Source organism: Acartia tonsa, chromosome 9 (assembly GCF_053477335.1).
Source record: "Acartia tonsa isolate MP-2025a chromosome 9, ASM5347733v1, whole genome shotgun sequence".
In the NCBI taxonomy this organism is placed as follows: domain Eukaryota; kingdom Metazoa; phylum Arthropoda; class Copepoda; order Calanoida; family Acartiidae; genus Acartia; species Acartia tonsa.
This window is the reverse complement of record NC_137268.1, coordinates 47,780,902-47,808,780: the sequence shown is the minus strand read 5'-3', so window position 1 is coordinate 47,808,780 and position 27,879 is coordinate 47,780,902. Positions and strand designations below refer to the sequence as shown.

The window sequence follows — 27,879 nt, the reverse complement described above, 5'->3', positions numbered from 1 at the left end:
AACTTAAACGATAACATTGGTCTAAATCTTATGAATCCGATTTACGGTGACTACTTTAACGACTTCGAAAATGAATTCGGAATAAATTGTGTTTTTTCAAGTGAACAAGGTATCGTACAAAAACTGAAAACATTCAATGAAAACCTTCTCAATATTTTTAGTATTAATTGTCAGTCATTACATTCTAAATATAATGATATTGTCTCCACTGTAGACTTCTTCAGACAACATGATATCCACTTAAATGTTCTGTGCTTTCAAGAATTATGGCTAAATAAGGATGTAAATATGGATTGCTATGGAATTAATAATTATGATTGGCATGTTAAACTCCGATCAAATAACAGGGGGGGAGGGGTGGGTATTCTAGTAAGTAAATATTATAAAGTAGACAAACTATTTGATAAGTTCTCATTTAAAGAAAATATCCTTGAATCTATTTGCTTAAAAATTTCCTACAATGGTCTAAAGTTTTGTATATTGAATTGCTACCGCCCACCCAATCAAAGCAATGCTGAAATCGAGGAATTTTTTGAACTTTTTTTAGACTTGATTGATAGAATAGCAGCATTAAATATACCTTACTTCATTGTAGGAGATTTCAATTTTGACCTTTTTAAAATAAGTAATATAAACAGTAATTCCATGAGAATTATTGAATCTTTTTCTTTTAACGGTATTATAAATACTGTTACCAGAGCCACTAGAGTTACTAGAACCACTGCAACCCTTCTTGATTTGTTCGGGGTAGGTAACTTTATCCAAAACCTAATGTCATCTTTTGTTTTAACTTCAAAAATTTCCGATCACTTGCCAATTATTAATTCATTCCGAATAGACAAAGTAAATAAACCTAAACTTCCAGATTTTTTTGAAAAAAGAGAATTGAATGATGAAAACTTTGATGCCTTAAACTATGCACTCTACCACACTAACTGGAATCACGTTTTAAGTCAGGACAACACAAACATAGCTTACGATAACTTTATTTCAACCTTTTTGAGACTTTATAATGAAAAGTGTCCAGTTAGAAAAAAACGAAAAAACAAACGTACCCAGCCCCAGCAGCCTTTCATGTCAGATTACTTATTGCGTTGTAGATTGCATAGAGATATTTTGTACAGCAACTTTTTAAAAGATAAAACAATTGAGAATGAAAGTATTTACAATGTCTATAGGAATAATTACAATAGGCAAGTGAGAAGAGCAAAGATTGACTATTATAGAAAACAAATAAGAGATGCAAATGGGGATGGGAAAAAACTTTGGAAAACTCTTAAGGAAGTCATTGGGTTTAATAAGTCTTCCCCTGAGTGCACATACCTTCAAGTAGGCCCTAACAAAATTGAAAATGACCAAGAAATAGCTAACGAGTTTAATCGTTATTTTAGTCAAATTGGGTCTTCCCTAAGGCCTGAAATTCCTTCCACCCCCAAAAATTTCTTTGAATACTTACCACCCCCAAGTCAAGACTCCCTCTTCTTTGAACCATTGTACCCCTTCAAAGTTATTAATATTATTCGTAGCATCAAACCTAAGCGTTCCACAGACATCAATGATGTCTCGATGTATGTTCTGTCTCGCTGTGCTGATACCATTGCCACTCCCCTAACACATGTTTATAATTTATCACTTCAAAATGGCACTTTTCCTGAAAAAATGAAAACTTCTAAAATAGTTGTCCTTCACAAATCAGGTTCACTCAGCGAGGCAGATAATCATCGAGGCATTTCTCTCATTGATAACTTTTCCAAACCCATCGAAAAATATGTCTGTGATACGCTGGTTAAGTTTCTAGAGGATAGGTCTTTTTTTAGCAATCGCCAGTTTGGCTTCATGAAAGGGATCTCAACCTTTCACAATGTACTGAACTTAAGCACAATGATCACCCAAGCACTCAGTCGAAACGCTTCCTGCATGGCCATATTTTTGGACATAAGGAAGTGTTTCGACATGATAAATAGGGACATCCTTTTTAGCAAACTGGAGAATTCAGGGATAAGGGGGGTTGCACTCGAGTGGTTCCGTAGTTATTATTCAAATAGGAAGCAGCGTGTATTTTTTAAGGGCCTTTTCTCTTCTACTATTGAATTCATTATCATTGGCGTACTTCAGGGGTCAGTCCTGGGGCCAATTCTTTTTTTGATTTTTATCAATGACCTAGTTTCATGCAGTGAAGAGATCCTAATCAATCTCTTTGCTGATGACGCAGTGGGCTTCATTGAAAAGCAGAATATTATTCAATTAATTAACCTTGCAAGGGAGCTTGTCCCCAGACTGACCCAATGGTACAATGCCAATAAGCTTCTCATACACCCCCGCAAGACCAAATGTATGGTCTTTTCCTCCCCCCGAGAGATACTCACCCCCGCTGAGCTCGCTGCTAAGACCAACTTCGAAGTTTATGTAAACATGAACAATCACAATGAAAATGATGAGTCAAAAATCACTAAGTTGGATCTTGTGAGCGGTACCAACGAGGGTAGTATCAAACATTTAGGAATTCAATTGGACGAGAAAATGAAGTTTTCTTATCATCTTGAAAAAGTCTATAGCAAAGTGTCTAAAATAATTTATAGTATGAAAGTAATGCGTCATTTGTTGGATAAGAAACACCTAAAGCTACTCTATACGTCTTACATTAAGTCGAATATCGAATATTGTTGTCTCCTGTTCACTGCCTGCCCTATGTATCTGTTAGCACCAATTATTAAGTTACAAAAGCAAGCCATTAGAATAATTGAAAACTTGCCAAGCAGAGCTCACACAGCTGAATTTTTAAAATCTAATGGCATACTTCCATTCAACCTATTAATTGAATTCAATGTTTGTAAATTCATGCACGCCTATAAATCAGGCATTTTTCCCAAAATCTTTGAAAACACTTGGAACTTTGTTCAAGACAGACATACGTATGGCACAAGGAACAGGAACAACTTTGCTTACGAGCCGGGCACCAATAGAAACTTTCTCCTGCACGCCCCTCTTAACTCTTTCCCAACTATTTTTAACAACCTTCCACTTGAAATTAAACTAATTGATAATAAAAATATTTTCAAGCAAAAATGTTTTACTTATTACCTAAATAAGATTGAGTTTTAAAGTGCAAATATTTTCTTTCTTTCTTTTACTCATCAAATGCTTTTCCAATGTTAAAACTCTGCTCTTTTGAATTTTGAATTTTGAATCTGAATTTTGTTTTAACCAAGTTTCTATCCGTACTTTTTAGTACTTTTTAGCCCTCGACTTTCTGTAAGCATTAAACTATTTTGTTAAAATATATTAAAACTGCATTTCCTTAACCTCAAATCACACCGAATAGGTTCCGTAGGAACCGACACACACATACCCAAGTATAGAGTAGCTTGGCATAGTTTGTTTTTTATCCATTTTACTGTTATACATTTTACATTTGACTTTATATTATTCTTTCCAGTAGCTAAAGAATCGCGCAACCTCTATCTATCTATATAATAAAAAATAACAAAGTTTTGATTGAATTTTGGCCGAAAATATATTTTATTTATTTAAATTTAGATATCGAAATTTATTATGATGACTATCGCAGACTGGTTAAGCTCATGAGTAGTGGGCATAGCCATCTACTCGTCGTAGTCGCTGGAGTCGTCGAGGACGTCTGGTTCCTGTTGGAGCAGCTCCTCCAGAAGGTCCTGCTGGACGGTGACCAGACGGTCCATTGTGGCGATGGCGTCCATGTTGGCCTGGAAGGAACGGGCATACGTGGGCATTACTGATATTAACCTCACGACCAACCCATAGTTGGAATACAGCATGCGGAGGACTTCCTCATCGATGGCATCGTTGCGGAATCTCCGCCACATCAGCATGTCGCCCTCGTGCACAACGCCCATCAACCTGCGCTTGACCATAAACCAGAGGTCCAGACAGCGCCTGTCTACCCCCGGAAATGGGAGTAGATCAGGCACTGCCGCGAGGTTTAGCAGCTGCTGGACGCCGTGCACGGGTACAGGATCATCGACTTCATCGCTAGAATTGAGCATAGCGATGAGCTCCTGCACCTGATCATGGAGGGGAACATTTTCCTCACCTCCAGCATCCTCCGGAATTTCCGGCGCCCCGTCTGGTATAGCACCTTGGCCTTGTCCTACTTCTTCTTCTTGATCTGACATCTTGGAAACAATTGACCCTTGACCTTACCTACCCCATATTTATACCCCCTTTGTGTTTAATACCATGCATTATGCAATCTTTATTTCAAATTATTAATTAGTAATAACACTTTCCCCACTTCCGTTTCCCGCGCAATTTTCCCCTATGCTTTACAATCAATTGTTTCCCTCCCGCCCTTTTTCATTGCCCCTTTTTCATTTTCATTTTCATTTTCTTTATTCTGCTGTGCTATACCAGGAAACCACTCTTCCCCCCACCCCATATTTTCCTCTACCCCCCCCCCCCCCCAAATACATGCACATACCAAAAGATAAGCGCCGCTCCGTCTGTCTGGCTGGTAGCCACGACCGCGCACAAACCACTCACCACGCCCCATTTTCTTCTCTTCGTTTTTCCCCCCCTCCTCCCCAATACCTTTTCAATTCCTTGATTTCTCTCCCTTAATTAACTAGTCTCTCACTTCATCAACCTATATTTTTTATCCTTATTTTTTGATGCTAATACAAGATTATTCCATAGCAACATATTAACATATTAACAGACATCCTATTGCTTTATACATTTTTCAAATAATAAAAAGAAAGTTCATAACAAGATATCTAGGATTTATTATTTATTAATTAAAACAAATCGATGAGTTTATGGTAAATTTAAATTATATTTTTACAAATTTTTCAAGTTTTTTTTTTTTTTTTTTCAAAATTTTCAAATTTTAAAAGTATTATTTCTCACAAAACAGTTTTTTTTTTTATATAGCCATATCAGACACATCTTGTAACGATTTTGCAGCTTTTTTTTTCTGTTGATTATTGTTGTTTTTTGTGGATGTTTGCGGATGTTTTCGCGGATATTTTTGCGGATATCTTGTATATGAAGTCGCAGAGAACTTGACCATAACTGGTCCCGACCGGTAATGGCCACTTTCTGGAGCTACAGTTGGAGACAGGCCCCCTCTTGTATAGTTATCCGCTGAGCAATTTCACCTAATTTAGTCTCATGATACTCAGAGTCCTTGTTTGGGTTGTACAGAGTGAGTGCCAACTCGGTTTCTAGATAACCTTGATGGTATAGTAGACGGGCTACCTCACGACGCACTTCCTCACTGACATTGTCACCATTAACTATATTGAGAAGTCGTTGATATGTTATTGTCAATCTATTGCGTAGCGGCTGCCACATTTGTTGGTATTCTTCCTCTCCAAACATTTTCGTGCCTAAACAACAGTAAGATTAAAACTCCACTAAAAGCTAAGCTATGATAAAATTGTGCGCGCAATAGCACGCCACCTTCTTTTTATCTTTTATCTTACCATGACCCACTTTTACCCTTCCCTCTCAAAAAGTGAGATTAATGGATTAATGTAAACGTTTTTTTTCGAGCACAAACCACTCTCCCCTCACCTCCCCCCCCCCCCTCTCCCACCCCCCTCATATTGATGCCCCATTCACAGCTATGCTGTGACCAGTTCTCAAAACATAAAAATCAGATTCCGGAGGAATCGAACCTTACACATCTAGGGATACATTCCCATTATCTCAAAATACCAAAATCAGATTCCGTAGGAATCGCACATGACCTATTTTTATTTTGTACATTTGTACATCAGAGGATTATTATATCCATTCTCAAGAAACAAAAATCAGATTCCGTAGGAATCGAAACCAATCATTACACCTTGTTCACTTAGGTACATGATAAGTTATATATTAGAGTATCTTATTTTATTTTTGGATTTTTGGATTGGACCAGCGTTGTCGCGATATTTATCGTTATCCTGTAATTATTGGTGTGGAGATGTCCTTAGACCCGGACATAACTCCACTCTATGATGAAAATAATTTGTTACAAAGGAAACTGTCTAGGTAGAGCTGAAAAGGGATCACAACGGGAATAGCGACTTCTTTTGAAGGTTTTGGTTCCCTAATTGTTCCGAATTTATGCTTGGAGAAGTTGCAACTGATAGTAGGAGGATGTCTGAAATACACAGCAAGATATTGTATTATATCATTGTTAAGATTATTTATTATTTATTTGCACATATAACATTGTATCGGCTTGGCAAGCGTCAAAGTACACCAGTGGCTCCACAACCCTAAATGGGTTATGCCAACTATCTGGTACAATGTTGCATGGAATTTTTCTTGTAAAAATGTTATTTTTATCATATTCGAACTGGCCTGGCAACTAGGTGGAGACGAAGTTCGGTCAATTCCATGCTAGGTACTTAATAATAGTTATTATGTATATTGCTATCAAACCTGCACCAAACATACAAAAAAGAAGAATCAAACCAATCAAAGCATAGTAACTTAACGTATGATATATATCTAATAAAATATGTTGTACCTTTGAGGAAAATAAATCTTATCTTATCTTATCTTATCTAGACAGACAGACGGACAGACGGTCAGACGGACAGACAGACATCGTTCTACTTTGTATTATAGATTAAATCAATAATAAGAAATACTTATTTATACTTCTGTTGAATTAAATGTTCTTGAAGGGATTTATGCTTTGATTATACAGAAACACAATATTGGGTAGAAATAAATGATCTTCAAAAAATTTCTTAGGTCGAAAAAGGTCTATTTAAAAAGCATCTTTGACTGAGTTGTGGCCAAATAATGATGAAACATATAATAAGGTAACACACTTTACACTACTATGTTGATTATGTTGAATAAGTCTTGACTTAATTCAAATGTACACTTTTTATGTTAGACGGCAATTTTTTTTCTCTTTTTTTACTTCTGCTTTACAATCAACTGACACATTTTTATAACAGAATATCTTGGATTAGTTTTAATTTAATATTGTTATAAAGGTTCCAGGACAAACGCATGAGTCCCAAACGTCGGAGTGGACAAACGCAGGAGGGTTAAGATATTAATTTTATTAAGTATTTCTATACGGATTAGGTTAGGTTAAGAAATTAATTAACAAATAAGCCCCCCGCAGGGGTTAAGCATTTAAAAACCTATAATATGGTCTAAAATAGGTTAGGTTAGGTTAAGTGTCCACTCCGACGTTTGTCCACTCCGACGTTTGGGACTCCTGCGTTTGTCGTAGGACCAATAATATTACATGTTTCTTAACCCTTACAGATCGGGGGGGGGGGGTCATATTGACCCCCCCCTCTTGTTTTTTCAATGTCATTTTTTTTGTAGGTAAGATGGAGAGCTGTTACTTCATGACTTTTTAAGTTTAGTAATTATGCGTCGGCAAGAGTTAATTTTATTAGGATATCTGGTCTGTGTCGGTCGTGGTGTCCGGTCAAAGTCGGTTGGGTAGCACCAAAATTAAAAAAAATTCTAAATACTTTTGTGTATAAGGTAGAAACCTATATTTTTTTTGGTGAATACTAAGATATCAATGACCTTATGAGAAAAGTGGTGTTATGACCGTTTGACCGCACCCTGACCGACTTTATGACCGATTTTTGTCCGGCTTTTACTACAGACATATATCCTGAATATCATGGCTTCTATTGCAGCTAGAGACCTAAAATTTTTTTTGGTAAATTCTTGAGGAACAATAAACAGATAAAAATATTAATTGGCGCCGCCAACCGCCGTTTTACCGCCGTAACCGCCGAAAATGGCGGTTTCCGTTATTTGCCGTTTTTCGGCGATGATCAGAAAAAGTAATTTTTTTGTTATGAAAAATAAAAGTTCGTCCTAAAATTTGGTCATCCTAGCTGCAAAATTGGCCGCTCTACAGCTGTTTTAAAATTTAGCGGCTGGCCGCTAAAAAGCGGCTAAGGAGCGGCCTGGCCGCTATGACTAGAAAAAGTAATTTTCTCTAAAAATACACATGAACCACCAGAAAAAATTTTTACGTCTTTATCTGTAACAGAAGCTGAGATAGAGGGGGGGGTCAATATGACCCCCCCCCCCGATCTATTAAGGTGGGAATTGGGGCCCGATCTGTAAGGGTTAATGTCTTAAGCAGATATTCTTTGATATTATTATAAATTATACATTTTTTTGTTGGGGAATGTTTAAAATAAATTTAGGTCTAATATAAAATTTTAGTTTTGAACTTAGGGAGGGAGGGAATATTGGGCTGTTTATTTCACAAGTTCCCAAAGTTTTATAACTAGGTTTTCTTATTCGTTGGCTTAACATTTTTGGGAACTTCTATTGAATATTCATTGGTTGTTTATAAAATTGAGTGTCCAAATGTTTCAACCACTAATTGTGATCTAAATACGGGGTTATATTATTTATCATCTTTGTGAATGTACATCAATTTATCGGCCACTGTCTTATCTATTTTTAGATCTCTGTTTTAAACTATTGAGTTACAGCAGTATTCAATTGCAGATACTTTTTAAAAATGAAAGAAAAAGTATTGATGATAACAATTATTGTATTCGTACTCTGTGCTTTATACAGTGTTACATACAATTATAGGTACAGGTAATTTTTAAAATCGAAGCTTTTCTATAATCAGGGTCGGTCCGTCCGTCCGTCCGAGACGGATAGCTTTTTTCGTTAATTTAGGCATGTTAGAATTGTCCTATCGATTTCAAACTTTGCATGGTGATTCCAGTGGTAGTTAGGTACGATTTAATAAGCATAGCAACTCTATAATCATTACCAGAAAGTCCGTACGTCCATTTTAAACATGTTGATTTCTTACTTTTTTAACAACAAAGTTTTATGTGATTTAATTATCCGATTGATCTGATTTTTGGTATATTGATTCCTGAGACAACAAAGTACAAAATCATTAGCAACTCTATAATCAAGTCCTAAAAATGTAAGTATGCCCTGTATCAAGCAGTTTTTCAACAAATTTACTTAAAATTTTGCTTCGACTCTTATACATTTATATTCTGATTATTCAGTTTTGACACTATACCAGTGTTAATGTCCGTTTGTCCTACTGGTTCAGTGCTTCGCTTTTATGGATGTTGTCATCCTTATTTCTTCAGATTTTCTGCTAAACAATTCTAAATATATTTGTCACTTTTGAACTTTTATATAGTTATATATCGCATCGTTTTATAGACAGCTTTCCGCGGATATCAAACAAATGGAAAGAAAGATTGAAATTGAGTGGGGAGATTGGAAGGAAAATAGACCCTGGCCTCGAGTAAGTAAAATAGTTTTTTTTTTAAATGAATATTTATTTATGGCCTCGTATTATAAACAGCTTTCTACGGATTATAAAATGTATAAGATTAAAAACAATTTGATTTTATGTTGTTAATTTTAATATTCGTGGAAAATTATCTGATGCGATACATGATTTTACAGTATGACTAAAAACCGGTTCAAATCAACCGGATATTAATCGGTTTTGAAGCCATACACAAACACTACATAATTATAAGATAAAGGGAGGAGTAGGATGTGCTAAAATCCGTAAAGGTGTGAGTTATAAGTCTTAAAAATAGTAGTAGAACGGTGATATTCACTAAATGTAAATATGTGTATTTCTTCTTGAAAAGAACTATAGACAAAAAAACTTTTTTTAAAATTTAATTTTTCCCATTGTTATGAGCATCTTTTATTTCGTCATCAATCAAAATAAAACAAGATTTCATGTTTATTTTCTCCAATAAATCTATTCTTGATTTAAAAAAAAACACTTTAAACATAATTGTATACATTCCCATCCACGATTTTTTGTGCTTCGCTACTTATGGATGTTGTCATCCTTGTTTTAACTTAAAACTCACAACCTTTACGGATTTTAAGCAAAACCTACTCCTCTCTTTTGTGTGTTTTCAGGATGCAGAATGTAGAAATTTTACAACTAGAATTGCAAGGTTTGACAAAGAAATGAAGCTCCTTATAGTGACTATAAAAAATGACGCCATACAATACAAATGACCTATTGATTAATGATATGCTAAAACACAGCCTAAATTACCATTAGCAGGCCAGTATATATTTTGATTGACCAATGTAGGCTAGTATGACGTCAATTTTTAGTTACTATAAAAAGCTTCGAAAAACATATGTGAATAAATCAAAAACATATGTTTTAATTGCATGACAAATAATTTTCACATTAATGTATTTCTTAGCGAGGCTACTATATACTTTACTGTGTATGTTAGTCCGGCATTCAATCCATAACGCAATGGGGGAAATGTAATTTATCTATCTACTATTAAAGATAGACAGTGGAAATTTTTAGTCAAGAATCTTATAACATATGTGCATCTGATCTAAACATTGTTTTTTTCAGTCTGTCTCTCGGTCATACTTTTTTTAAAGGTTTCGTGATTTTTCTCGATTTTTTTCTTTGTTTTGGTAACTGAACAATAACATATGATCTATAGCTTACTTTCACCGTTTGTTCATTCCATGATTTGTTTGTGGTCCGCTACTTATGGATGTTGTCATCCTTGTTTTATTTTATTCAAAGAGAGGGAACTCTTCCATTGATGGCATTGGCTTCTTTTCCTAGATCTGGCAATACTTGGCTTAGGTAATAATATACATATTTGCAGGGCTCGGCAGCCGCGCGTCAGCCATGACAAAGCCTCAAATTTAAATCATTTTCCGATTTTCGATATTTTAAAATGTTTTAAAAAGAGGGATTGCAATATTTGGGTCAGGTTTATTAGACATTCAGCTGATTTTTAAAAATGTAAAAGGTTGATTTCCATGAGGTACAGGCGACTGACGCGCGGCTGCCGAGCCCTTTAAATTTGTTAAGAGTTTTCATTCTTACCAATCTGTAAAATTAAATTTTTACTTAAAAAGAGTAGACACTTCTAGTTTAAAACAGACCAATCAAAATTCAATAAGGAAAAGGAGGTTGCGGGTAAAATCCGTAAAGGTGTGTGTTTTAAGGCTTAAAAATAGTATTATAACAATAATATTCACTAAATATGTGTATTTCTTATTGAAAAGAACTATCGACAACTTTTTTTAAAGTTAACATAAATTTTTATCGTTCTACCATTGTTTTTAACTTAAAACACACACCATTTACGGATTTTACCCGCAACCTACTTTTTCCTTTATAACCAAAGTTTTGGAGCCAACAAATGAGATTTCGAGGACGAGGTCCATATTTCTTTCTGTAATTCTGAAGAAACTACCCTTGAAAATTTTATATGATTTAGCTTTAAGTAATAAAGCATTATTTATGAATATGTTCCAGTATGGTATCAAAACTGATTAATATCCGGTGGATAAGAAACAGTTCTCAACCAAACAGAAAAATCATGTATAGTATCGTATTATACCTAGTTTTCTAAGAGTATAAAAATGTACAATCATAATGATAAAACCAGTTTTGTTAGCCCATGCCTTCGGCATCTCGCGGCTCACAAAAATGGTCTTAATCTTATAATTGTACATTTTCATATCCGCGGAAAGCTGTGTATAATACGATGCAATAAATAACTGTTCTAATCTGTTTAAACAGGTATCTTATTGAAGGAGCTTCAGGATTATTTACAGGTAAACTTCAATTTTTTATACATTTTTTAAAAGCGAAGCTTTTCTATAATTAGGGTCGGTCCGTCCGTACGTCCGTACGTCCGTAACGGATAGCTTTTTTCGTTAATTTAGGCATGTTAGAATTGTCCTATCGATTTCAAACTTTGTATGGTGATTCCTGCAGTAATTAGGTACGATTTAGAAAGCGTAGCAACTCTATAATCAATACCAAAATGTCCGTACGTCCATTTTAAACATGTTGATTTTTTAACTTTTTTAACATCAATTTTTTATATGATCTAATTATCCGATTGATCTGATTTTTTGTATGCTGATTCCTGGGACAACAAAGTACATTATTATAAGCAAAGCAACTCTATAATTAAGTCCTAAAAATGTAAGTATGTCCATAAACAGTATTCTATATCAAGCAGTTTTTCAACAAATTTATATTCTGATTATTCAGTTCTGACACTATACAAGTATTAATGTCCGTTTGTCCTACCGTTTCAGCGCTTCGCTTTTATGGATGTTGTCATCCTTGTTTTTGTAAAATTAGGGTCGGTCCGTCCGTCCATCTGTAACAGATAGCTCTTATCGTTAATTGAGGAATGTTAGAATTGTCCAATCCAATTAGTACTTCCATTCAAAACATGCTGATTTAAAACCGGTTTTGAAACCATATTTTATTCGATATGATTAATTATTATTCTATTTTTTTTATTTTTTTTATAATTACTGAGTCCTAGGAAAACAAAGAAAATTTTATAATTGAAGCATCTCTATAATCAAGTCCTAAAAATGTAGGTATGGCCTTAAACTTTATCCTGTATACAAGCAGTTTTGAAATAAATTTACTTACAATTTTGAATATATATTCTCCTTATTTATAGCTATGAAATTGCCTGAATTCTACAAGTGTTAATATTCGTAATTGATTAGCTTCTATATTTCTCAAACTGAATTTGAGTTGCCGATTATGTACATAGTTTCCTCGGTCTTTCCTCGCCCTATCTCAATATTTATATTTTGAATGTATAAACGATTTATACATCATACATTTTTTGGGAAGTTTGAAGTTTTTTAGCTAGTAGTAAATATTGGGATAGGATGAGGAAACACCGAGGAAACTGTGTACACAATCGGCAACTCAAACTCAACTGACCCATATTTATATAGGATCAGTTTATATGGATAAAAGAATCTACAAATCTGGATATTATGGAGAGGCTAGAAATCATACGTAAGTAATATGTGCCAGTAGGCTTGGGACGGATACTTTTTTAGCCAGATACCAGATATCCGGCTGATTAAAATAATGTTGGATAACCGGTATCCAGTCAGATATCTGACCAACGTTCGATATCCGGCAAATTACCAGCTATCCGGCCGGATAACCGCATATCCGGCATTCTAAATCAGCCAGATATTCGGTATCCAGATAGTTTCATTACCCGGTATCCGGCCGAACATTGAAAATGGCCGGATATCCGGCCCAACCCTAATATGTGGCATATTTATTAGTAGCGAAGCTACTCTATAATTCACTTTGTCGGTCCTTCAGTCGGTTCGTAATGCTGCACTTAGGGAAACGTGATTATCCCGACTCGAAATTTGTTGTGAGTATTCCCTGTACTAATGGGCATAATTTCTTTTGTCTATCAACCTGTCGGTCATGCACAAAAGAAATTTAAATATTTTTTTTATTAATATTTTAGAAAGGTTTCGTGATTTCTAAGTATTATTGCGCATTTATCAACTGAACATCTTCTCTATAATTCATTTTGTCTGTTTGTCATTCCATAAATTTGTATTGCTTCGCTACTTATGGATTTTGTCATCCTTGTGTTAATTCTTATCCAGTATTTGTAACTATTAGGGTTGGGTTGGATACTTTTTCGGCCGGATGTCTGGCCAACGCTCGATATCCGACAAATTACCGGACTCCGGCCGGATAACCAGATATCCGGCATTAGAAACCGGCCGGATATCCAAAATCCAGATAGTTTCAATATCCGGTATCCGTCCTGATATCCGGTATACGAATATATCCAGTATCCGGATAGTTTCAATATCCGGTATCAGGCCGGATATTGAAAAGGCCGGATATCCGCCCCAACCCTAGTAAGTATACTAGTATATACAAAATTGTGAAAACTATTTTTAGAGATGGAACAACATTTCTTCAGAAAACTCACTACAAAGCAAGACCGCGTGAATTCAATGGTACATGTTCTTTATTGTTTGTTAGTGGCTACGCCCCCTAGAGGCCTTTAGGGGCACTTGAGGCGATTGGAGTTGAATTTGATAATTATTTTTCTTATTTTAGATTTAAGTAAAAATTTCGGGGGTGATTTTTTTTTTTGGGGGGGGGGGGGCTGACGCCCCTTCATTTTTAGTTTTTAGTAAAAAAAGGGACTGTGAACGAGAAAATTTCTTATCATATTATCAAACCTTAACATCATCTCATTCATATAATCTCAAATATAGGGCAAAACTGTCTCTCGTTTCCTTAAAAAACGGTTTTTTCAGCCGATTTTTACTATGTCCAAGATTAGGGAAAAAATTTCTGGACTATATAAATGTGCAGTTAATTGTCTTTTTTTCCTTCTATAGCTAAAACTAAACTTTTTGACATAGTTCTCTATTTTTCCTAACGTTTAAGCTGACTTTTAACATAATCCTTGCTTTAAACCAATGTATAGTTACTTAGAAATTGATAAAATAAGCAATATTTTTTATTGAAAACCAAATACAATAACAAAGCTAGAAAAGGTTTTTTTTATTAGTATCCAAGTAACTTTAGATGGCCCATCTCTTGCCCACCTTTAATTACAAATTTGTAAATAATAAAGATGCAATATTTCTTTATAAACAGTCTGATAAAAGTGTAAACTAAATCTCCAAAGTGGGTTATTTATTGTCCAACACAATAAAAAAGGATATTATTATTTTAAATAACCTATGAGATTCAACCCTTTGTAGACAATGAGGTATTTTTTTGTCAATAATACGAATTTAAAATAGATCTTTATTACCTAATTACTACGTTATGAAAAAATTGGCAATTTTATATCATAAAATAAATCCTTAACAGTAAGTAAATTGTTTTAACTATATATGACAAGTTGAATATCCCTACAAACATTATAAGAAACCAAAACGTTTAGATTTTCCCTGTTTTTTCCTTTTTCCCTCCCAAAATACCATAAAATCAAGACATTATTCCTAGATATTTTTGTTAATAGGACGTTTTTGGTTAATCAGTGTAGTGAAATGTGCTTAGAAAATGTTAAGATTTGATAATCAGATGAGAAATTTTTACGTTCACACTCCCTTTAAAAATAGATAATCGCTATGATATCCAAAGCTAGATGGCACTGAAAAACTGATTATTATGATTTACAATCAAGTTTTTATATTAATTTGTAAAAACTTTATTTATTAAGAAATAAAAGTTAGATAGACTGCAATATAAATCTTAAAAACTAATAATGTATGTAATGATTAAAGTCAGTAGCAAAGTTAAGAGAAATTAATAATGATAATTTTATATTGTTTCATTAGGTTTTATCAGAATTGGTAATATTTCTATATCATCCTATAAAAATAAGATGTATGCTTCAAATAGCAACTTTAATTTTCTAGAAATTACATTTTATTTCAAAATATTCCAATTTTGAAAAGTGGTTGAATAACAAAAAAAATTCAGCGCGGCAATAGCGCAAAACAGGCCTCTAGGCCCACTAAAAAAAAAATACTAAAATATTTATTATATGAGATCAAATTGACAATATGTTTACAAATAAAATATTTTATTAATTATTACTATTGTTGTATATTGTAAATCATGATGATTATGGTCGGGTTCATAAAAGGTATGATCCATGTGATCCAGATTCCAAGAAGGCATGTAAGCTATCCACTGATACAAGGAAAGCTTGCCTGTAAAGCTGGTTCCGGAATAGAGTAATTAATATTAACCCTTTACAGTCGGGCCCCTTGCCGCACCTTAATCAGTCGGGGGGGGGGGGGGTCGTTCAACGCCCCCCCCATGTTATCTCAGTTCCTATTAGAGCTAGAGGGCTAAATTTTTTTGTGTAAGTCCCCTGTGTTATGATGAATTTCCGACCTTAAGTAAGTCAAGGTCAATTTTCGCCTCCTTCACCCTTTTATTTAACAACCTTTGTTTTTAGGTCCTTTTTTACTTAAAAATTTCAAATGGCTGTAATTTTTTTATTTTTGAAGCTAGAATAAAAATCTTTTTGCAGAAAATGTTAATCTTTATGTAAATTTTATATTTCAAATATCAAAATATAAATTTCAGCGGCCGCAGCTGTACTTGGCAGCTGCCAGCCGCCGCAGTCGGCGGTCGCCGGGAAAACGGCGGCGGATCTTTATGAAATTTTAATATGTTATGTAGACATGTAAGAAAAGCTTAAGTTTAAAATTTGAAGTCTCTAAGTCAAAAATTGCGGCCACAGGAGCCATTTAAAGATTTCTGGAGACCTGGAGGATCAGGACCTGCAGGATCATACCTGGAACCTGAAATTGACTTGAACACCTGTATTTAATATGAGGATGTACTACTACCCCCCGACCGTTAAGGGTTAATAGTAAAATGGTGATGTTGTTGTCAGGAGTGGTGGCTTGGTGGTGGCACAAGCAGGACAAGGTGGGTTGGTTCAGGTATAGAAGTATTAAACTATAGTAGTCACGTATGATGTTAATATTAATATTTGTTGGTAAAAAATTTAGTATGGTGTTCTCTATCTTTAACAAAAGTACAAAAATTTATATCGAATTTAACAGGTAATCCTTTACTTTTTTCAAGTTTAGAATTCTATTAGTTTCAAGATTTTAAAATCATTAGGTAACTCGTTATAAACACGAGGAAAATTAAACAAAGTGTGTTTAAAAAATGAAATGCATCGAACATTGGGGATGTAGAAATCATCTGTATTGCGCAGAGCATAAGTTCCACGTTGACTGTTTTGAATCCATGTGCCAGAAAAAGAAATTGGGAGTCTTTCTAATTTAAAATCAAGCATAAATTTGAATATATTATAATTGATAAGTTCAGCTAGAGGAAGAATTTTATTTTCTTTAAACAAGGGTGGATTGTGTTCATTGTATGAAGCTCCACTAATAATGCGTATGGCTTTTTTTTGAACAATTTTTAATGGTTTTAAATATTTTTCAGGTGCCATACCTAGAATATTACAGCAATATTCAAGGTGTGATTGGACGTGAGCATTAAAAACTAATTTCATGCAACCTTTGTTCAAAATGTTTTTAACTAAATTAAGACTATACAAGGATCTAGAAATTTTTCCATGAATATGTTTACAATGTTCTGATAAATTCAAGTTGCTATCAAGATAGACACCCAACATTCTAATTGATTTAGTATCTTTATTAGGTACCATTTGTACACGAGAAATTTTAGTTATGTTAGATTCTCCTGGTGCATTATTATTTATAAACAAAGGTAGATAAATATTGCTATCATGAACAGGAAGATCAGAAAGAATATTTCTGTTTGAACTAAAGATCATAAAATAAGATTTGTTAGGGTGTATAGAAAGCTTATTTGCTTTATACCAATTAGAGAGATTATCTAAGTCTTTGTTTGCTTTAATCATAAGATCCTTTAAATTTTTTGCTGCAGTGATGGTAGAAATATCATCTGCAAACAAATCTGCAAATGCATCTGTACAATTGTGTACATCATTAACAAATATAATAAACATTAATACCCCTAATACACTTCCCTGAAAAGTAGAAATATCTATATTACAAGTATTTTCAGAAAATTCATCCCCAATTTTTACTTTTTGTGTACGGTTTGAAAAAAAACTTTTAAACCAAGATAGTGCAATGCCACGCACACCTGCATTTTCCAGTTTTTTAAATAAAATAGGATGCGATATACAATCAAAACATTTTTCTACATCCATGAAGAGCCCTAAAGCTATATTTCCTTTGTTCAAATTATCAGAAATGTGGTTAATAAAATCAATGACTGCATGATTTGTTGATCTATGTTTTAAAAATCCATATTGAGTAGAAAAAATTATTTTTATCAAGAAAATTTGTTAATCTGTCATTTACAATTTTCTCAAAGACTTTTGAAATATTATCTGTTATTGTTACGCCACGGTGATATGACATATCTTTCATATCACCAGATTTAAAAATTGGTATAATTATAGACATTTTGAATATTTCTGGATAAATACCAGTTTGAGCTGAAAGTGTAAATATATGACTCAATGCAGCAGCTATAGGACAAGCAATGAATTGTAATAATTCGGTAGAAATTTCATTCATATCTTGAGACTTTTTCTTTTTTAACATAAAAATGTAATATATGACATCAAGCCGAGTTATAGGTCCAAGAAAAAATGAGTTTCTTATAGGAGGGGGGAGGTAATTAGAAAAATGAGTTGAAGACTCTGGTATTTTTTCAGCGACTTTTTTACCTACATTAGAAAAGTGTAAATTAAAGTGATTTGCCATTTCTTTGTTTTCTGTGATTAACTGATCATCTACTAAAATTGGTCCTATAGAGTTCTGGTTGGAAACATTATTCATGTTTTCATTTATTATTTTCCAGATTTTTTTAGAGTCTCCACTTGCTGCCGAAATTTCGCTATTAAAAAGAAGTTGTTTTGATTTCCTAATCAGAGATATATAAACATTTCTATATTTTTTATACTTATTTTTATTCTCCTCAGTAGGGCGGAGTTTAGCTTTGATAGCAAGCTTAATCTTCCTCCTTCTACTTTTTAACAATCCCAGTGTCATAAATTTATTGATTGGTTTGTATCTACTATTGACTTTTTCAATTTTTAATGGAAAGCAAATATTGAAAATTTCGCTAAAAGTGTGATGAAAATTATTTGCTGCAATATTGGGATAATTAGATTGAAGTACAGTATTCCATGTTTGTTCTTGCAATTTTGCTTTGAACACTTCTTTATTTGCCAATGAAAAGTCTCTATAATGACGAGGAATATTTTTTTTCTTAGGACCTTTTTTGAGATTGATGTCAATGAAAGGATGAAAATGATTTGAAATACTATCAATAAAAATTCCAGAGCTTGTTATATCATTACAATTATCTGAGGTAAAAATATGATCAATTAATGTGTGGGATTCACCACTAATACGAGTAGCTTTACTAATAATTTGATGAAATCCAAAAGATGAAAGTAAATCTGTAAATAAAGTAGAGTTTTCATCATTGTTATATTTTAAAAGATCAATGTTGCTATCAGTAAAAAAATAAATGGGAATTGAATACTTCGAAAGGGTTTCCAAGTGTTCATACAAATAATTAAAAAATTGGTCAAGTTGCTCTTTATTGGTCAAAGTAGAATGGGTGTTAGGCCTATATAAGCTGATAGCAATGCATTTTTTTACTTTAGGTATATCTATCTTGACAGCGCATGATTCATAGATATTTTCAATAAATTTAGATTCTTTCTTTAACTTTTCTGAATGAAAATTTTTATTTACATAGATTCCATGCCCCGCCCCCCTGGCCTATCTTTCTTGATTCATGGAAAAATTTAAATCCTTTTATATTATTAAATGAATGATCAGAATTCCAAATTTCTTGGCAACAAATAAGACTAGGATGAATTGATTTTGCTCCCATATCATCAATAAGGTTAGTAATTGCAGTAAATTTAGCTCTAAGAGATTGACAATATTGATTGACATACAAAAATATTTATTTTTAGATAGACTGTTAGATAAAGTATCAATATTGACATATTTACATTCTGGCATAATATCTCTAAACGGTTCAAGAAAAGGATTATTGTTAATAAGATCTAAATTTTGGTTAGAGTTAAGATAATTGAGAACACCATCACTATTATCATAATTGACTACCATAATAAAAAAACAACTATACCCGGACCCACTTTGTTTCTGCCAGCTGCCACCACACAGCTGCTCCATTCCAACTTCATCTCCTTACAACTAAAAATAAGAACAGTTAGATTTAAATTTGCATACATATATAGATATAAATATAAATAAAAAAACTAAAAACTACGATATAAAAAAACACTTTAAAAAGTGCGCAATGTTAAAGTGCTAAAAATGCGTAATATGTAAACTAAAGTATGAATACTTATAACTAAACATTTATGGAAATAAATATAGATTAATGTTAGAAAAGGAAATTTAATGTAGTTAGGATTTGAGGTAAAACATAATTGTATTAATAATCAAAGATAAAATCTCAAAATTGTGAAAAATTATTGATGTAGAATAATGTCAATATCATTAATATTAATTTCATTCGAATTATTCAAATTTCTGGCTGTTAATACTGCTGGGGAAGGCCCACTGCCTATTCTAGTCCTCCTAATACCTTGATTCCTCTCTTTTATTATTTTCTCTATGCGTAAAAATCATATTAAAAATAAAATTTATTCATTTTAATTTACTTTCAATATAAAGGTAGAGGTGTTCTAATAATTCGAGATCCATTCGAAGCCATCCTTTCATTTTACCACTTTAAAAGGTAATTTAAAGTATCAAATTTAGTTTAAAGTAACAAAGATGAAAACATCCTTAAAAATGAAGGATAAACGAACATAAACACTAGTAAATTGTCAGAACTGAATAAACAGAATATACATGTATGAGTCTAAAAAATTTTTTATATATAAGTACAGGATATTGTTTATGGACATACTTACATTTTTAGGATTTGATTATACAAATGTTTAGCTTATATACCTTAATGTAATAGGAATCATTGTTCCAAAAAATAAGATGAATAGGATAATTATAACATATAAAAAATTATTATTAAAAAGGTTGTTGAACATACGGACTTCCTTTTAACGCTTATAGAGTTGTTACGCCTCTTAACTTTTATAGGAATCATCATGCAAGTTGGAAATCGATAGGACAATTCTAACATGCCTAAATGAACTAAAATAGCTAACCTATACACGAAAAAAACTTTCCCGGACGGACGGGCCTACCCTAATAATAGAAATGCTTTGCCCTTAAAAAAAATGAGAAACGGTCAGTTGAATATGAGTTGCCCATTGTGTACACAGTTTCCTCGGTGTTTCCTCATCCTATCTCACTATTTACTACTAGCTAAAAAACTTCAAACTTCAAAAAAAATCAAAAGTTTAAAGTTTTTTAGCTAGTTGTAAATATTGAGATAGGATGAGGAAACACCAAGGAAACTGTGTACACAATCGGCAACTCAAATTCAACTGACCTGAGAAGCGCTAACATCATTTTATATGAATTATGTATTTAGTACAAAAGGGCACACAGGATCAATTAAACCGAAAAATATATCAATAGATGATTTTGAACAATTTGCTTATACAAGAATTACCAGGTATTAAATTTACGATTAATTACAAATTTCTTCATACCATCTATATATATCATACATTGAAATAAATAATACATAGTTTAAACAAGGATGACAACATGCATAAGAAGCGAAGCTCAAAAAATTATGGATGTACATCCGGAAAAAAATAACTACAGAGCAGTGTCATTACAAAATATCAAACTAAAATAGATCACAATACCTTTTAAAATGTATAAGCTAAAAATCTAGGAATCGATCCAGCACCCCAACCATAAAGTAAATCTTAATGAAACTCTGTGGAAATATGTAAAAAGTGAATTTGAACTGACTCAATCCCTGAAAATTTCAGTCGTCTATTTTGAATAGTGCCCAGTTCCCAAACAACTTGTAGAGGTCGACCGAAATATTCTGTAGGTCAACCTATATAAGTAAAAACTAACAAATGCCTTTATAAAATCGGTCAACCTAAAGCTTCTTTAGGTCAACCTAAAATTTCCAGAGGTCTACCTATGCCTTTTGTGAACTAGGCTTAGGAGTCGAGAAAATCATGAAAACTTAAAAATCTAGGAATCGACCTTGCACCCCAATTAATTGACAAATCTTAATGAAACTTGGTGAGAGTATGAAGAATAAGATTTTATTTAATCCATAAAAATTTCAGGAGTCTATCTTGAAAATCACGTTTCTCCCACTTTGCCTCTGACAGATGGACGGACATTTTAATTATAAAAGCTTTGCTACTAAAAAAAATACAGGTATCTTAAGGGATAAGACAATCGCAGACACATTCTCAACATTATCTTTTACTTAGATTACAATTACTAATTGAAACGTTTGGACGGTCAACTTAATAAACCAACCAATTTAAATTAATTTAAAAATTTCTAAAGATTTAAGCCAACAAATAATTAAACTTTGGGGACTAGTGTAATAAACAGCCTAATGTCCTATCCCTCCCTGAAAAATAACTCTATTTTGATAATTACAACCACTGACTAGATGGTATGAAATAATTGAGGACTGGCTGACCAATGGATCAGAGGTAAGTTTTTCTTAATTTCACTTTATATTTTGCCTTCGCCACTAGCGGCTACGCCCCTAGAGGCCTCTAAGGGCACTTGAGGAGAAGAGAGAGTCGAATTTGATAACCCAATTTATTATTTCAGATTTAAAAGAAAAAAGCACCTCCCCCCCCCCCCATTTTTAGTTTTGGTTAAAAAATATTTTTAAAAAATTGGGAGGGGGGTATTTTTTTTTGGAGGGGGGGGCGATTTCTCTTGGGATGGCGGTGATACCCTCCCCAAAAATAGTTATAAACCTTACCATGAGAAGCTACCCTGTTAAGGAGAACCCGATCTGTTCAGTGGTTAGCAAGATCATTCGGTACAGACACAGAGATAAACAGACATCCTGTTACTTTATTATATTGATTTTGATAGTGTGTTTATATGTTGATTTGTTTAGAGGCATGGCGCTAGGTAACCAGTAGAGATAGAGAGATGAAATTTTGTATATTTGTTTGTAGGCCTCTAAAGTAACTTTTTAGGCCAGCAGAAGAATTAAATTCGAAAAAGTGTATTTTGAGTAATAGGTCTAATAGATACTTTAGCTGGCACTTATCTTATTATGTTTGAATTGTTTTTTAAAATTTACATAAAGAATAAGATTTAATTATTGACTAGGTTCATGTAGTATTCTATGAAGATTTAGTAGAACATCCTATAGAAGTTGTAACTCATTTACTTAGAGAATTAGGACTTCAATTGGATCCAAAAAGAGTTGAATGTCTTAGAAAATTTACCACAGGTATCCTTTAATTTATCAAAAGGGATAAGTAAGACAATGGCGGATAAATAGCTGTTCATTCCCAATGAAGATTACCCCTGCTGTAGATTACAATCAGTGGTTGAAACATTTGGACACTTAACTAAATAAAATATCCAATAAAAATTTAATTACAGTTCCCAAGGTTGTTAAGCCAACGAATAAGAAAACATTATCATAAGACTTTAGGGGCCCTTTTTAATAAACAGCCTTATGTACCCTCCCTCCCTGGTAAGTGGGGTGCTGCCAATTTACCACTAACAAAAATACAACCACTGTGTTTTTGACAAAAAAGTAGGTATTTTTTTGTCAATTTCGTTTTTACCTGTATTTTTGGCAATATTTTTTTATCTACTGTCAATATTACACCTTCAATACTGTCATAAACACAGTTTTACTGTCATTTTCACACTCATGAAATTCACTGAGGCTGTCAAATTCACAGTTTTGATGACAAAAATACACCTAAATATTTTTACATTAATATAAGTATTTTAACCAAGTTGTAATAACTTATAACTGTTAATGCTTATATTAATCATATTATATGTTAAATTTATCTACGCAACAATAATTCTAAATTTTATCAAAAGACGAATATTGGATTATAGAGTAGTTGCGCTAATTTAAAAAAATATTGTTTTTAATTGACAGATTTATTAAATATTAAATTTATTTAATACAATTAGATTGAATACATTTTTATTGAAGCAAAAATATAATATATGATTAATTATGACCCTCTACAAAAACGTAATGTATGATTTCATTCTTTTATCTCTTGGAAATGATTTTTGTAATCTACCATTCCATTTTTGCCTCTCTTGGTAATGATATCATTAAGGCCGATACGGTTTTTGTAATGTACCATTCCACTTTCAAGAGAGGCAAAACTTGAATGGTGGTTTACTCTTTTGACATTGACATCATAAAAATAATTTTGTTGTTTATTATTAAAATACTTTTATTATATTTTTTATGTTAGGTAAATTCTTGGGAGCTAAACATTCAGCAAATAATTTGTATCGAGAAGATTTGAAATCAGTATTCAGGTTTTCATTTATCATTGATGATGTAAAAATGTAGAAAGGGGACTATCCACGAACAAGAGCAAGTGATTCTAAGCACCTTCCAGTCGTGATTCAAAATTTTTTTGGTGAATATACTAGAGTCCTGTGTAATTATATCATTAAAAAAATCAAGTTTCACCATGGTTTTATATGAAAATTACCTTGAAATGTTGAGCATTATTTGACAAAATATCATCAAATGTTTTGTTAGGTTCAAAAATTCAAAAAAATGTTAGAGATTTTTTATTTTGGGGGGGGGGGGTAAAATGAAAAAAATCGTTTGGGGGGGTAATCGCCCCATTACCCCCCCCCCCCCTTGGATGTCTATGATGCCAAAACATATTTAAATGCTGTAAATTACGAACGTACACTAATAAAACTGTTTATAATATTACAAGTTACCATCACTTTAAATAGATTAACATTTTTTATTGAAAAATGTTTACTTTTGTGTCACAGCAGTTTGAACTCAACAAAACATTGATGGTGTTAAGTCAAAAAATGTCTAACAATTCAACGTTTTTTCATATAAAACCGTGGTGAAACTTAATTTTTTGAAATCGATATAATGATATTACACAGGACCCTAGTATATTCACAAAAAAAAACATTTAAAATCATTGCTGGATGGTGCTTAGAATCACTTGCTCTTGTTCGTGGATAGTCCCCTTTTATAATATGGTTAGTGTAAAAATTATCATGTCTAGAAATCCAGGGACATGCTTCTATTGGTCATTTTGGTACAAGAACCTGTCCAAATTTTCTTATTTTGGCTAATTTCTGTTAGATTGAGTACAAAAGCTTGATGCCGCTAAATAATTAATCTTCTAGCAAACAAAGCTAAATGAAATTAATCAACACAAACAATGGCAGACAATAAAGTTAAAATTAAAATCAAGATAATTGTGGTTGGTTCTTGATATTTTTATTTTTTATTTTCTTTAAAGGCATGATCAAGTTTAAAGGCCTTGTTTTTATGATCAATTACAGAATATTCACAGTAATGTAAGAGCAATTTTTTCTTTGAACCCTTAATTATACATTTTCTAAATGTTCAATTTAACAAAGTAGGCCCTGAGTAATTTTCATATTGATCTGATTTTAAAGACTATTGAATTATAATTATAAAATTTAATTATTGTTATTCATCTAACTTAATATTTTTGCCAAAATAATATTCATGTCTTTCATATATTTGATTTTATCAAAGAAGATAAGTATAGATTTGAAAACCTGAAATGTTTATTGGAAAATTGAAGAAAAGTCGCGCTTGCGCAATAAAAAACTTGTAACCAAATGGAATTGTATGATTGTCCAGTTTAGACAAAACTGAAATAATACTTAAAGAAAATACATAGAATATCATTATTTTTGTTCAAATATTTCTTAGTCATTGTTTACTAAATTCACATTTAAATTTAATTTTGTACTTAATTTTGGTTTTGCACATTATATAAAGTTTTAATCCATTGTGAATGGCCGAATGCCAGTCGGTATGGCTTTTAGTAATTTATTTAAAAGGCATTAATTTTAATAATGTATATCTAGATAATTTCTAAAATCATGCACTTTTACTAAAATCCATGACGACGTTTGGGACATTCTAAAGTTCCAATTTTATTTCAGGCTAGTCAGGCAGAATCGTATAACTGGATTTTATTCTATACTTTATCTTCTTTGGATATAATCCTTTTCAACTCATATTTTTTTCTCTAGGTCAGTGATATCAATGGCAGCAGACAAAATTGAAACTAAAACTGGACAAAAACTGCCAACACACAAATATGAGTTTTTCAGTGAATGATTCAAAGGGTTAAATATCTTTTACTTTGGTCAGCTTGTATCCTATACTATTGTATCCTCTACCATTGTATCCTCTACCATTGTATCCTCTACCATTGTATCATCTACCATTGTATCCCCTACCATTGTATCCTCTACCATTGTATCCTCTACCATTGTATCCTATACTATTGTATCCTCTACCATTGTATCCTCTACCATTGTATCCTCAACTATTGTATCCTATACCATTGTATCCTCCACCATTGTATCCCATAACATTGTATCCTCTAACATTGTATCCTATTATTGTATCCTATACCATTGTATCCTCCACCATTGTATATTATTCCATTGTATCCTCTAAAAATTGTTGTATCATGTATTTATAATATAAATGAACAAAAGGAAAAATTAATAATTATAATAAATAATTAAAGCGAAGCTTTTCTAAAATTAGGGTTGGTCAGTCCGTCCGTAACAGATAGCTTTTTTTGTTAATTTAGGCATGTTAGAATTGTCCTATTGATTTCAAACTTTGCATGATGATTCCTGTAGTAGTTAGGTACGATTTAGAAACGTAGCAGCTCTATAATTGTTACAAGAATGTCCGTACGTCCATTTTAACATGTTTTTTTTTACTTTTTAGCAACAATTTTTTATTTGGTAAAATCATCCGATTGTTTGATTTTTGGCATATTGATTCCTGGGACAACAAAGTACTATATTATAAGCAAAGCAACTCTATAATCAAGTCCTATAAATGTAAGTATGTCCATAAACATTATCCTGTAACAAGCAGTTTTTCTACAAATTTACTTACAATTTTGCTTCAACTCTTATACATTTATATTCTGATTATTCAGTTCTGACACTATACAAGTGTTGATGTCCGTTTGTCCTTCCGTTTCAGAGCTTCGCTTTTATGGATGTTGTCATCCTTGTTTTTTTTTTAGAAAATATGATCAATACTTTAAAAAGAAATTACCTCAATATTTTTTATTTAGAATTTTATTCATAAAAGCATTTCTATTTCTGAAAAGTTACATTTTGTCAGTGATAAATTTATAAAAAGTAATAAAACAGATTCTTTTATAGAAAAAAAATGTTAAGTAATTGGGTCTAAAATAATAATAAGGACTCCAAAAATTTAAATCTTTCTCCTAAAGTTGCTCAAAGCTAGTTTTTCTCCAGATAAACAATGCTTTATCCCTGCTTACATTGACATACATTTTTTTCCACATCAAATTCCGATTAAATTTTCTCTAGCTTTCGCCGGATCTGTATGAAATTTCAGCTCAGCACATAACAATGAAATAAACAAGAGCGATTTAATTTAATCCTTTTTGAGAAATCGCACTAGAAAAAAAGTCCTCCATTTAAAACAGACAAAGACCAAACTGCATTACTTTTGTGTCAATTTTGATTCCTGTGACATCATAAAATAAGGAAGATGAGCGGAGAATTGGGAAATAAAACCCCTAAAAAAGAAATGGAGAATATGACGTCAAAAGTGGTGCAAAAGCCCCTTCATTATAGAAGGTAGGGCATTAAGGTAAGGAAGGAATGTGACCCTCTACAGTTTTAAATTTAAGTTTCAAAAGGATGACAAGGATGACAACATTTATAAAAGAAAAGCTCTGAAACAGTAGAATAAAGTTTAATGAACATTAACAATGTAGAGTGTCAGAACTGAAAAGTCAGAACATAAATTTAAAATTCGAAACAAAATTGTAAGTAAATTTATTGAGAAATTGCTTACATGCAGGAAAATGCTTAAGGACGTACTCACATTTTTTGGACTTGATTATAGATATGATTCGCTTATAACATTCTATTTTGTTGTCCTAGGAATCAGTATCCCAGAAATCAGATTAATCGGATAATTTTGATACATAAAAATTTGTTGTAAGTTAATAATTAGTATGCTTAAAATGGACGTACGGATATTCTGATAATGATTATAGACTTTCTAAATCGTACCTTTCTACTACAGGAATCACATGCCTAAATTAACGAAAAGAGCTAACCGTTATGGACGTACGGACTGATCCTTAATATAGAAAAGCTTTGCTTTTAAAAAGTTAAAAAGATTTTTTGAGGGGATGGGGTAATATTTTTCTTGGGGTGAATTTTCTGGGAGGGTGGAGATACCCTCCCTCGAAATAATTATAAACCCTCTATGAACTTAAAAGAAGCTTCACTGTAAAGGAGAACCATATAGGTTCAGCGGTTAGCTTTTCTACAGACAAAAAAGATTACTTTATATAA

The 27,879-nt window shown here is 32.5% G+C and overlaps 2 protein-coding genes across 6 annotated transcripts in view; one reads left to right on the top strand and one right to left on the bottom strand.

Moving 5' to 3' along the window:
• Window positions 1-27,879, bottom strand: part of LOC145329104 (calcium-activated potassium channel slowpoke-like) — a 282,479-nt gene that overhangs the window by 250,454 nt on the left and 4,146 nt on the right. The window lies entirely within an intron of this gene.
• On the top strand, window positions 8,436-26,022 carry LOC145329105 (sialate:O-sulfotransferase 1-like). 2 transcript variants are annotated; one of them, XM_080173144.1, is made up of 13 exons: window positions 8,436-8,571; window positions 9,172-9,256; window positions 9,898-9,935; window positions 10,541-10,603; window positions 11,552-11,586; window positions 12,745-12,808; window positions 13,733-13,791; window positions 20,047-20,110; window positions 20,870-20,953; window positions 21,932-21,974; window positions 22,615-22,738; window positions 23,742-23,808; window positions 25,543-26,022. In XM_080173144.1, exons 1-13 carry the CDS (start codon window positions 8,495-8,497, stop codon window positions 25,628-25,630), a joined length of 891 nt encoding a protein of 296 aa, XP_080029270.1. In that variant the 5' UTR covers window positions 8,436-8,494; the 3' UTR covers window positions 25,631-26,022. The 2 variants fall into 2 exon arrangements, with proteins under 2 accessions (XP_080029270.1, XP_080029269.1); XM_080173143.1 differs by having other exon boundaries at window positions 8,442-8,577.